The sequence below is a fragment of the Manacus candei genome, unplaced genomic scaffold (assembly GCF_025592945.1).
Source record: "Manacus candei isolate 608988 ecotype Guabito, Panama unplaced genomic scaffold, ASM2559294v1 h1tg000089l, whole genome shotgun sequence".
In the NCBI taxonomy this organism is placed as follows: Eukaryota; Metazoa; Chordata; class Aves; order Passeriformes; family Pipridae; genus Manacus; species Manacus candei.
The window spans coordinates 3,260,620-3,273,319 of NW_026138137.1; the positions used below are offsets into that span (position 1 = coordinate 3,260,620).

At 39.8% G+C, this 12,700-nt stretch overlaps 1 protein-coding gene across 1 annotated transcript in view; it reads right to left on the reverse strand.

Annotated features, from left to right (window-relative positions):
• DPP6 (dipeptidyl peptidase like 6) overlaps positions 1-12,700 on the reverse strand; it is a 250,407-nt gene that overhangs the window by 30,132 nt on the left and 207,575 nt on the right. Inside the window, exons 13-16 of the mRNA XM_051812890.1 lie at positions 10,865-10,972; positions 10,193-10,284; positions 8,367-8,414; positions 6,133-6,251 (exon numbers count right to left, since the gene is read on the reverse strand). Coding sequence (XP_051668850.1) covers positions 6,133-6,251; positions 8,367-8,414; positions 10,193-10,284; positions 10,865-10,972 — 367 coding nt within the window. The remainder of the gene's footprint in view (positions 1-6,132; positions 6,252-8,366; positions 8,415-10,192; positions 10,285-10,864; positions 10,973-12,700) is intronic.

Below are 12,700 nucleotides of genomic sequence, written 5' to 3' on the forward strand. Positions count from 1 at the left end.
ACTGGGCTATGAGGCAGCATTAATGAGGCAGCATTAATGAACCAGTTTTCCCACTTTTCTGACCACCTCCAGCCTCCTTTAAAAGTTCTTTCACACAGGAGTGTTGGCTAGTGGTTTTTAGTAAAAAGCCCTTCCCATGTTATTAAAAGAAATCAGGAGAGGGGCTAGTGGGCAATCAGTAACCCGGTTTAGAAAGGTGGCACTGATCAAGGACATGAGCCTTTGTTTGGCTCCTGGTCCTAACAAGCATAAATGCTGAGCTGATGCATTCTCCTAAAGCAGCCCTTGTGTTAATCCAATGATTTCACTCAATTCCTTTTGAGGAATTCACCCACACTAGATTCACCCACACTAGAAATTTCTCTGTATATGGCAAACTCCAGAAGTACCGTACATTTCAGACTTGTATCATCCGTGTGGGCAGGAGCTTCTGCTTGTGCCCACATCAGTGGGAAGAACAACCTAGATACCTAAAAGGATTCCAAAATGTGGTTTTAGACCTCTCCATACTGGAAGGCTGAACTTTGCTCTAGATTATATGGCATTAAAATGTATTCAAAAGCAAAGTCAGGACAACCTGCCACAAAGCAGAGCCAGAACATTTGATGAAACTTGGTAGTGAAAGTCTTTGCTGACTTTAACAAAAATCTGGAAAATAAAAGAAATGTAGAATAACAAAAGGACTTTTTAATGCTCAGCCTAAGCCTATTAAGTGAGAGCAGTAAATAATGCTCCTAAGTGTTCCCATGTCCAGATCGTATTTCCACCAAGAAGGAGTAAAGAAGATAACTAAATCCTCAAGAAACAGTTCAAGGAGCTGAGACGTTTATAGCTACATGCTGGCTCTATAAAGAACAAATTTGCAGCACTCGTCTTTAAAACTCATAAAACCACAGACAGAATGAGTTACGTGTACAATAGCGTGAGGAACTTGACTAAGTTATCACTAATTGGGTTGCATTGCTTCTTCATTAGTACGAATCACTCTCAAAGGAGATCCTTAAATTGCTAAGTTTTTCTATTCAGTGCTTTTGCACCACTTGTTATCTGTGAATGGGACTGAAACATGTTTTTATCTGGCAGGACGTAAGACCTATAAATCCTATTTTTAAAGATTTCCCAGACCTACAGCCATCCAGGGCCAGGAGTGCAGTTACAGAGTTGCTGTCATTGCTGTCCTGGGGAAAAGCAGACATGTACCCTTTCCTGTTGGTTCTTCAGGTATTTTATCAAGCACAGCTAAGTTACGGCGCATAATTTTGCTCTACAGCTGCAGAGTTACCTGCTAGGAAAGGGAAACTTTACTTCATTCCTGTTACCTGTCATTACTGATCTACAGCATCTAGGCTAAGCTACCAAGAACCACAGTGCCAGAGAGGACATCCAAATCACGTGATAATATTTTAACATTTTTGTTAGAAGAGCCTATTTTCTTTTCTTCAAAGAGAGAGAGCTTTGAAGTCATTTGACCTGCACAATACTGACAGTAAAGGATACCAGTCAGCTACAAACACAGGTTTGTAGCAGAGATAATCTTCAAAGAGACAGGATAAACAGTAGTGATTTTATGGTATTTTGAAACAAAACAATCTTACTGTTTCGGGAAAAGTAGGAAGGATTTGAGATCTATAGAACATGACAGAGTTCCCTGTTCAGTTACACTGTTGTTTCTTCTCAAAGTGAAAGCTGATTTTTCCCAAATTGGTCCCTGAATGAAGGATAATGCACAGTGCAGTGGCAAAGGCACCTCTCTATCACCAGCAACAATGCCAAGCATGAGACAATAGTTTTCTCTTCGCCCTCGTTACAGTCCTCTCCCCTCTGTGTAACTACCAATTTTCTTTGTGACATCCCTAAAAATTATTAATCCTTTCCTGATAACCCATGATTATGGAGAACTTTAATTAGCAGCCTGGTAGCCAGTCCATGAACAACACCCTCCCCCCCCATAATTTTCACTGTGTATTAAATGGCATTAATTGCAGTAATGTATGCATGTGTCAGAGGACTTGAACTCCAGTTTCCAGAAATCCTTTGCCCGTTCTGTGTGCCCAAGAGAAAATCTTTGTGATTTCACAGATTTTTTATGAGAGTGAAATCACTGCAGCCAAAGCTGCTACATGGAATGTCAGAGTACCAGTTATCCCACAACAGAAATGGTGGCACATCCTTTCTTTGGCCGTGGACAACCTCATTAGGACTCAGGTTTTAATAGTGCTACACTGGGGAGAAAGGAATCATTGAAGACTGAGTGCACCTATGTAAAATGGAAATACTGAAACATTCCACAGTTGACTGCAGTGGTAGTTATTGACAAGGCTTCATCCTTCAGAGGAGAAGGAGCTATCAGCTAAAAATGGGCTGTACTGCTTTACTGGCTCGTGTAATTCAGCCTTGTACCCTACCAGTCTGAGTCCCACTAAAGAAACAGGAACAAATTGCTTTCCACAGCCCACACTTGTAATTTGTTATCCTTTTCTCAATGCAATTGAATTTTACATCCCATTCCAGATGAGAAAAACCAATACCCAATTAAATTTATGTGTAAAGTAACAAACTATTTCGTATCCTATTTCTGTTTATCTTTAGAAGGAATCAGTGGAGGTGCCTGGGCTGGTTTATGAGAGGAGGCAGAAGTGTAAACCCATATTTTATGATGAAAGTGACAGTAGGAGTGACCTTGGTCCAGCAGATATTGCTTTTTCAACAGTGTCTAGAGGAGATAATCTAACAACAGCCTGTAAAGCATCATGTTTCCTTATATCCTGCTACAGTAATTCAATCATAAGCATATAAAATTAGATGAAAAATAAGGTAACTAGCCTTCTGGGACTGACTGATTGCAATAAATGTTGCCTCCTGACAGTAAGCATTACACTGTCCTCTTTCAAGAGAGGTTACCTTTTATTATAGCACACTCTTCTCATTTCATCCTGTGCCAGGCAGCAATGCTGTTAAACATAGTCTGCAGGACCACAAAAAATTTTTAAGGCAATTATATTTTGCCTTTAAAGTACCACAAGAGTGCATAGAAAACTTCCAGCTCTTGACCTTTGGGATAAAACGAGCAATGTCAGACCTTTCTTGGATTTTAGTGTTCTTTTTTTTTTTTAAAGATAGATATTTTCCTTTCCCCTGCCTTTCATTTAAGTATCACTGAGTATTTTATAAGCACTTATTGCTTAATCAAATCTTACAAACCTTGCCATCATTCTAGAGAAGTTCATCTGAGCCACAGTCGTGTCTGTGCCTCTAAACTCAGTGAGATTTGCAATGGAAGGTCACAAAGCAAGGGATGGTGGGGGTCAGTCTCTGCCAGTACAGGAATTATTTTTTAAGCCGTAAATATTTGCCCATGCATTTGTCCTGTAGAGAGCTGAGAAAATAAAATTTTTTAAACTATTACAGGCCAGATCACAGTAAAATAGTTTACTCCCCTTCAAAGATACATATGAGTCTGACATAAAGTCACACACCAGTAACTGCTACAAACACACATTTCTGTAGGTAGTCACGGAGTGCACAGCAAGACCTGAGCTCTGGCTGCTTCTATACAATGTAGATGAAGAAGAAAGAACGAAACAGCAACAGGAACTGTCTGCCACTGTCTGGTCAACAGCATCAACTCCAACTGTGGCGTTTTCCGGGAAGCAGAGATGAGAACTCCTGGCAGAAACCCTTGGGTAGCAGGCATTGTAAAACAAGCACTTGGCTGTCCTGGTGGGCTGCTGCTTTTCTGCCTGCTTGACAGGCAGGATTCCTTGATACATCCTCATTCAAGCAGCTTTCCCACCTATGTGTCATATGTGTATATGAATAAATAGAATTTCCTGCTAATAGAAAAATTACCAGAGTATGATTAATGATCAGTGATCTAATACTCTGAGAAAGTGAGGCAAAAGCCCTGGCTAAGCAGTCTGAGGAGCTGTGGAAAAGGAATTCTCCTATTAGCGGATCCCAGTGATTCTTCATCAAACCAAAACACCTATTTACATGACTGAAGTATGATGGGATGATATTTTTATCCAGAAGTCTGCACTTCATCCAGAACAGATGTTTCCACTGACCTGACTCACATCTGCTGTAGCAGAAACCAAAGGGAGCTGCCTCTGCTCTAAATGTACCCATAGCAGACATCTGGTTAGATGGGTCCTACAGGAAAAGTGCTAAAATGAAATGCTGTTCCTGTAAACTGTTTGCCTGAAAGCAAAGAGGATTGAAAGATCTCTCACTCAGTTATGTAAATAAGGAATAACTCCACCAAATGCAATGTTTTGATATTTTTATAAAATCACTGAAAATAAAAATCCTACCAAGCTTCCTGTATTTTCCCAAATATACATAGTTTTTAGAAGTATCTGAATGGATTTAACTCTAATGACCTTATAATTGAGGTATTGTTTACAGCAGATGAGAATCTGGCCCACAGTTTATTATGCAAAATCATTATCTTGTGCACTGGATTAATGAACACACTAATACAATTCATCAATCTCCTCAGGTATCATTGCAAGTTTTTGTGAATGAGATATAATGTAATCATATCACCTCATAACTGTTGATAAGATCCTTTAGAAACCTTAATCTTGTCATGCACAAATGCTTCTAATTACAGTAAAACAATTATCTTGGTGCAAAGGAAATGGACACGTTCTCTGGTAGCTGCTGACAGCTGTTCTTGAAATGAAAACGAGGAAAACTATGCAAGGTTTTTCTTTTAAAGGGACAAACTTCATAAATACAATAATATTTACTACAGAACTGAGTGTTTATTGACCAATGACACTTCTCTGGGTATGTCTGCCATAACTATGGATTCAGATTTACAGGTAGCCCATTAAGTTAATTAGTGCATTGAACTTTTAATGCTATTTTTCTGTAGTGTGTTGTCAGATATTTTTTTAATACCTCTAAATGCCTCCAACATGCACTCTGTTCTTCTCTCAGGGGAAGAACATGTTTTTACAATTGTCTAAATCAGACGTTTTGCTTGATACTATGTTAATCATTCTACTTCTCCACTGTATCTTAGTTATTTCCCATTTTGCCATCTCAGATATTCCTGTTTTATCCTTGGTGTTCACCACAGTTACTGGCAGCAATGGATACTTGCCAGAGAAGGGGCAGTCCACTAGATCAGATTCCTAAGAGCCCCATCCAACCTGGCCTTGGATGAGGTATCCACAGCTTCTCTCTGTTCCAGTGCCTCACCACCCTCACAGTAAGAATTCCTTCATAATATCCCACTTATACCTATTCTCTTCTCTCCTGAGCTGTTGAAAATAAGGCATTTCTTGTTGGCTCCCTGCTTTTCAAGTCCTGTTTCAGAGGACACGCAGCCATCTGAGAAGCTTCAGTCACAGTACCAGATGACTGGGATGTGTGCATTGTGTGTGCAATTTAGGATAATTAAGCAGAATTTAATTACATAGGAATAAATGCTATGGAGTTCTGCATTTAGTCCCAACAGAGCTGGAGGAAACTGACTTTTATGGCTCATCTCCTGAAATGTCTTCTATCCTTAACCTATTGGATATTCTCAGGCATTTTCAACACAGGAAATCTCTGTTGGACCTGTAGATTATGCCAAGTTAAAGTAAATTTATGATGAATGAGCAGTGAAGCACTAGATATTCTGTACTCACACTGTCCATTAGGCACATTTCTGCAGACAGCCTTTTCTTGGCAAACTGTCTTCTCATTGTAACTTACTTCGAATTCCCCTGTTTTTCCACAGTATTGGTTGATGTGTTTGGAACTCAGTTCCAGTCACCCACAGTCAATCCCACCTTGCTGGCTTCTCTCTCATAAACTTTCTGATGTTTTATGTCCTCCAGGTTTTGCTATTACTTTAACTTAAGGATGCTTGGAGTGTCTAGAGGAATGTACCTCTATCTTCAATAGTCACATATGCACAGAAAAGGGTTGCAAACACCCGCTTTGTAGTTACAAATAAAAATACACAAAAGAAAGAAAAATATTAAGGGCAAAGCTTCAAAAGCAATGAGACCCAGATATTTATGGCCAGTCTTTCAAAGTTGCCCACAGGCACACAGGATGCCTAAAGACATCAGTGCTGGCTCTAAATCCTACCCTTGGGCACAACAACTGCAATAACAGAAGCCAACATACCTTCACATGTCAGGAGGAAGTATTCCAGATTGCGGCTGAAGGACGCACTGAAGTAAGTGCAGTTTTCAATCAGATCACAGGACAGGCACCGCCTGTTGAAGTTTCCATTTGTGCTTGCACTGAAAAGGTTAAATACAAGTCCATGAAGGTCACTGAGCAAATGTTGTCTGAAAGCAACACTACTTGAACCTTATGGTAGAACAAGAAAATGAATGTAATGTGTCCAACATTAGTAAGAGACAGAGCATTTCCATTTGGTTGAGTTTAAATAGCAGTAATGGCTTTTTTTTTTCTCCTGCCTGAATGAAGAATATATAAATGGATACTGATGTCATTTTGCAAGGTCAGGTGGTATTGAAGGAAAGTATAGTTTTTAAAAGAAAATGATGGTTGCAATTGCACAAGAGGAAGTCATGATTTGGTGGATGAGGGCATGAAACAAAGGAGCAGGGTTTCTACACTTATAACAGACAATAAAGAGCTGGAATTGCTTTTTTAAAGTTTCTTACTGGTTGCCTCACTGGTCTGATTTGCTTGCTTCTGCCTCAGAGGCTAAATGCTTTTTTGCAGTTTAAATAGTAGTTTTTATAGCATCCAAGCAGAAAGGAGAGATTGCATTTAGGGATCTGTTGCTGAAGAAGGTAATGTGGCCTGTCCATATGCTCAGAAGTGCTTCTAAAAGTCTACTACATGTTGTAGAATGAAATACTGATCATTAGCGAATATTAATAAATGACATTTTGCACCATTATAGCATTCTGAAACTTCAAGAATATTAACTAATAGATCTTTCCAGTATTACTGTAAAGCAGGTGGGTGTTTTTTCCTACCATTTCAAGAGATGGGGCTGAGCAACCTTTTTAGGGCCGCAGAGACTGAAATGAGTAGATCCTGGGTTCTTGTTTAGGCTCAGATTGTGTCTCTGACTTAAATCCTAATTACATCTACTAAGTCAGACACAAAAAAAGAAAAAAGCTCTAAATGGATCTTCATCAGATATCAGCTACCAGTGCTCCAGTGGAGCTCTGTCAATGAACATATGCAAAGGCTGATGCTTTTGGGTTGGGACAAGAGACAAACTACAGCACAGGAAACCGACTCCCCAAAGTGAGGCCAAGATCACTGTAATCAAAGTAAGGTTAAGGATGAGGTCAAGGACACTGAAACTTTGGGTATCTCTTTCTCTGTTGCCTATGTGGGGAGGTGAGGCTGATAAGGCACCAGGGTGAGATTTGTGCCAATCCGAGGAGGGGTGGAAAACACTTTGTCTCATGCCAGCAGCTCTTGAGCAGCTTTGCCTGGACTCAGTTTTTAAAGTGAGATTTTCTTCTCATTTCAATAGAAATGAAGGGTTAAGATATAATTTTTTTTTCCTTTTCTTCAAGAAAATAAAAACTGAACTGAGGTACTCTCAAAAAACTGGGGAGTGCAGTGAACAGGCACAGAGGTCTTAAAAGGGAAAAATGATTTGACTACAGGTAATTTAGTTCACTCTATTTTCCTTCCCACTGAGGAAAGAGAAAGGCATGATACGATGTGAGAGAAGGAAATTGTACTGACTGTTGTTTATCAAACGATGCCATCGCCAACTCTGCCCTTCATTGCAGATGTTGTGATGGCAGCAGAGTGACTGAGAAGAAAAATAGGACAAGTGGAATAATGATTCGAAAATGTTTGTTGAAAAGTTTGTGTTTCCTCCCCTTTGTAATCTGCTTCCACAATACTTCACAATAGCTACACTAGCAATAGCTTATTATAAAGTCGTCTTTTACTCATCAAACACTTAGGGAGGATACTGAACTCTCCTGGAACTACAGAAGAAGGTTTGTAAACATAACACACTGTTAATTCTTTTCAGTTTTGTGAAGAGGTGAGCTGCTATCAAATTTCCATGAAAATGGCTATCTGAAAGTATAAGAACAGTTTATACCATTAGTTTATGTAATTCTGAATTCTTTCAAGGGTGGGAAGTTTTGTGACAGTCAATCTTAAGACCAATTTAAAATTGGCATTACTATGAGAAAATTGCTAAATGTAAAACATTTCCAAATGTCAAGAGCTTTTTTCACTATGGTTATGCTGTTTTGTCTATTCCAGTGATACACAGCAAGATCTTGCAATGCTACTAAAGATAAAAACTTAAGAAACTGCTTCTGTTGCAATTGCTTATGTAATGATTCGTGTAAGACTGAAGAAATGGGAAATTCTGTATGTGAGGTTAGTAAGGCACATACCTGTATAAATGTCTCCTCCTTGGTAAATCTTCTGTGCTGTGGAAATAACTGTGGGGCAAAAATCAAAAAGGCAATTGTGTTTAGAAGTACCTTATGCAACAACATCTTCATTCACATCATCATTTTCCTGATCTTGTAAAGGCAAGGAAAGTTTAAACTGAATTAGAAAAACATAGAGAGGGACACATCACTGCAGAGGTTCAAGTAAGGATGTCGTAGAATGCACTGCAGTTAAAGCAAGCATGGAAAAGTTTGGGTCCTAAACTGGTCCTGTCAGTGAACCAAAAAGGATCAAGTGGACAAGTGAGAGACATCCACCTTTTTACATTAAGATTTATGGCTCAGAATTTCCTTTAAATGTTTGTTTGGTTTGTTTGTTTTTTGTTTAGAACCAGTTTTAACTCCTCTGACCACCTTTTATTCTTTGCGCAGTTAAATAGCAAACCAGGGCCTGACGTGAAACCCATTGAAATATCCTCTTAGAAAAGGAAGGCAGAGTATGAAGCAGAGGAACACTTCATTGTCCCTGTTTTGTGCTGAGACTGTGATGAGCTCCTTTCTGGATGTTCATCCCAAAGCCCTGTTGTGCAGTGGCTTCTGAAGGCAATACAGAGATGCTGCTGGAGGTGGCCAACCTCAGTCCAACACGTGGGGATGAACTGATCCCCCAGATGTCATTTCATGTGAATAAGGATGGACCACAGGAACAAATACAGCATCCATGGGGTGAATAATATCAGGAAGCATATTCATCCCTGCTGATCTGCTTCCAACGAGCTGCACTTGCCCAGGCATACACTTGGATTGCACAAACTGTACGTGTTGTTTTCTGCTTGGCTTGCCAGTTAAAATGCAAATAAGACTTTGGTGCCAGTTTGCTGCTTAGACCACTCCTGGAAGTGTTCAAGGTCAGGCTGGATGGGGGCTCTGAGCAACCTGGTCCAGTGGAAGGTGTCCCTACCCATGGTAAGCAGGGAGTTGGAACTAAATGATTTTTAAGGTCCCTTCCAGTCCAAGTCATTCTGTGACTCTATGTTTCTATGATTCTATATTGTACTGAGTTATTGGCAATTGAGAGCATTCAAAACCTTGAAGAAGCATTGTGCTTTTAATGATAACTCAAAGTTTATTATATTCCAGAGACTTTTTACTCAAGTTTCAGTGACATTAAGTAACTCAGAGGTGAGAACCTCACATCCATCTGAAACTTCGCCTGGAAAGGAATCTATATGTTATTTGATTCCAGAAAGCCTTGCAAATATTTTATTATGTAATTTCCTGACGTGTATTTGAAAAAGTGAATATTTACAGAAGTTATTTTACAAGCACAAAGGGCAGGTTTGAAGAACGGTGGGGGTTTTGTGGTTTGTTTGGTTGTTTTTTTGGGGGGGTTTTGTTTGTTTGTTTTGTTTGCTTGTTTTTTTAATTCTACCTAAATACTTTTTTTTCCCCCCCTAATGTATGGATATTTTTGCAGGTCAACAAAGGATTCTTTCTAAAACTGACTATCTAGGTGGTCAATGAAAATAGACTTCTTTCCTTCACAGGCTAAATTCAGAAGTTGCAGCAGGAGAAATTACTGCTCTGCACAAATATATTTAATATTTGCAGAAAGAGAGGTTTGAACTGTACAGATAAAATCAAAGTAACACAAGATATATGTAATAGTGTGAGAGGTTAAGCCAAAAGGGAGACAGCTTCTCCTGCTTTCTTATCTCCACCTCATGCTCATACACTTCAGATGTATACACAGCATAGTTGTAACTGACCCCACAGCCCAGGGCTAAACAAGGGAAGACCGATTTGTCAGGCCAACGTTTACTTACATTTTATGCCTCTTTTCATCATATGCCAGTATCTTTGTCACATCCCAATCGCCAGATGTAATAGCCTGTAAGTTGTCGCTGCTACTGTTGGGCTGCCAGACAAATAAAAGAATATTAGATTTCTTTACTCTTAAAAGAAGATACCTGAGCACAGCTCCTCTTCTGAAGAAGACAGCTCTTTTGACTCCATTGCCCATGAAAAATAAACCTTGCATCTGCAATTTCCACCACCCCACCTGCTATTTCTGTGAATCTGCAGGCATAGAAATAATGGGGAGTCAGAATCATCTTAACCATAACTCCACTTAAGTTAATTATATGAATTCAGCACAGAGCAGCTTCAAACCCCTTCCTCTAATCCAGCATGCCCACATGCTTCTAATTAATTTTTTATCGCAGGGCAGCGATTTACTTATTCATTTACAACTGAAGTGGTATTAAAAAAAACTAAACCAAACCAATGACAATATTTGCAAAGACATGGTTGACCTTTTACTTCTAAGTGTCTAATTTGTAAATTCATGTTATCTCATGCCCAATAAAGCATCATTGAAGTTTTTTTTTTCTTTTATGCACAAGACCTTTCTACATTTGCACCTCCCAGTCTTGCTGGTACAAGCACAGGTACTACTTTTCATTGCTGTCTGCCTCAGGTGGCAGTGAGTGAGTTACCTGTGATGATGACATGGCAATGTGGTAGAACTTTCCACGTCCTCCCTGGGGAATGGCTCGGACAAAGAAAAACTTCCGACCGTCCTTGGAAAAAATCGGCTCTTCGTTCTGTATAAGCAGCAAATTTAAGGATTGTTTTACTGTTCATTTATGGTATTTAGAGTTGCTCAGCACTGCAAACCCTGTTGAAATTAATTCACAGTGAAATAGAAAGTGCTCCTTGACAGCAACCTGAGGCAAACAGAAAGCCCACTGAAAACTGAAGAAAGTTTTGAAGATTATTGCTTCTTGCTCTTGGGAAAGCAGACACTTTTCAGCTGTGGGAAGACGGAGACAGGCAACAAGGAGAGTTTCTTTGCTATAAAGTCAATTCCCATTTGCAAAGCCAAAAGTACACATATACAGCTGACTGCTTGGGGCAGTTGGAATACAGCCTTTAGAGCTCCTTTGAACCTTGCTGGCACAAGTATGACAAACCCTGTTTACTCTGCTGGAAGAATGGATTTGTTCCTGTCCTGGAGGAAACACAACTAACAGCATCTAACTGCTGTCTTTTTCTCCTGTCTTACAAATGCTTATCTCACTGAATTATTTATGAAGGAGAGGATCTCTTGCAGAACTGTCTTTGACACAGAGCTCCCAGGTGAATGTGGTGATTGACTTTTATTGGGTGACTAGAACTTTCAACCAGAGATAGAAGAGACTCAGCAGAAGGAAAATCAAACACCACATACGGCAAGCAAGCATCTCCTGGAAGGATGTCTTCTTTTCGTAGAGGAACCCTGAGGCACATGAGAAGTCACTGCATGAGATGGTTGAACAGCAGGCTACAAGGGAAAGCAGAAGGATGGTCCATATGGTGTGACACAGGAGCACTGTGCCAAGGGAACTGGCTACATGAAGCTTACTCTGAATCTCGAGTAGCTGGGACTAAATAAAGGGCCAAACCTCTGCTGAACCTCTCCTGTGATATCAGGCTTTTCTGTGGCTGGATGAGCCCTGCCTTCCTTGGCCCAGCTTTGTGGACCCTTCTTCTTCCAGGGCAGTCAACAGGGAGACTGTTGCTCAGCCTCTTCTGGGTCCTCCTTTGGTTTAGTGTTAATCAAACACTGTGGCTTTCTGCTTGGCACGTGCCAAGATACCACAATGAACTGGCAAGAACTTCACTGTTATGGGAGACCTATGGCTCATACAAACACCTACAGCCAAGGAATAAACATTTTTATTTCTCACAAGCTAGCACATTATTCTTGCTGTATGTGCCTTTGCTCCCAGTTCTTTACTGATTAATTCTTTTCCACTATTTATCAGATTTATCAATGCTATATTAGGTGTTCAAATTGTTCCTTTTTCCTTTCATTTTCCCCTGCTTAGGTTTTCAGTATATTTTAAAATATGCCCATTTACAGCATCTTGTAGCTCTAGGAAATAATGGTTTCATTTGTTTCTGACATTGTTCTGGAACCTGAAACATGAAACTCTATATTATTTCCAAATGCCTTTCATAACATGAGAAAACTCATTGAATAATGACTGTGATAGCTCGGGCAAACCTTCTGCTCGACAGGTTTTCTTTTACTGAGGTAAGTAGCAATGATTTCACCCTCCATTTCTATATCTGTGCCTTCTGCATTATGTATTCCAGCAATCCATCTCTGCCAGCAAGAGCAGGCATTGTGCAGATGAGTTTGAGGTTCATTCATAGTTACAGGGAAAGGAGTTTCATGGTACAGGTGACAGATGTGAGGTTTTAGCACTGGGTTGATGTTACAAGACGGGCTGTTTGCACATTCCTGTTACTGGAAAGACAACACATTAATACAATCAGAACTTTGT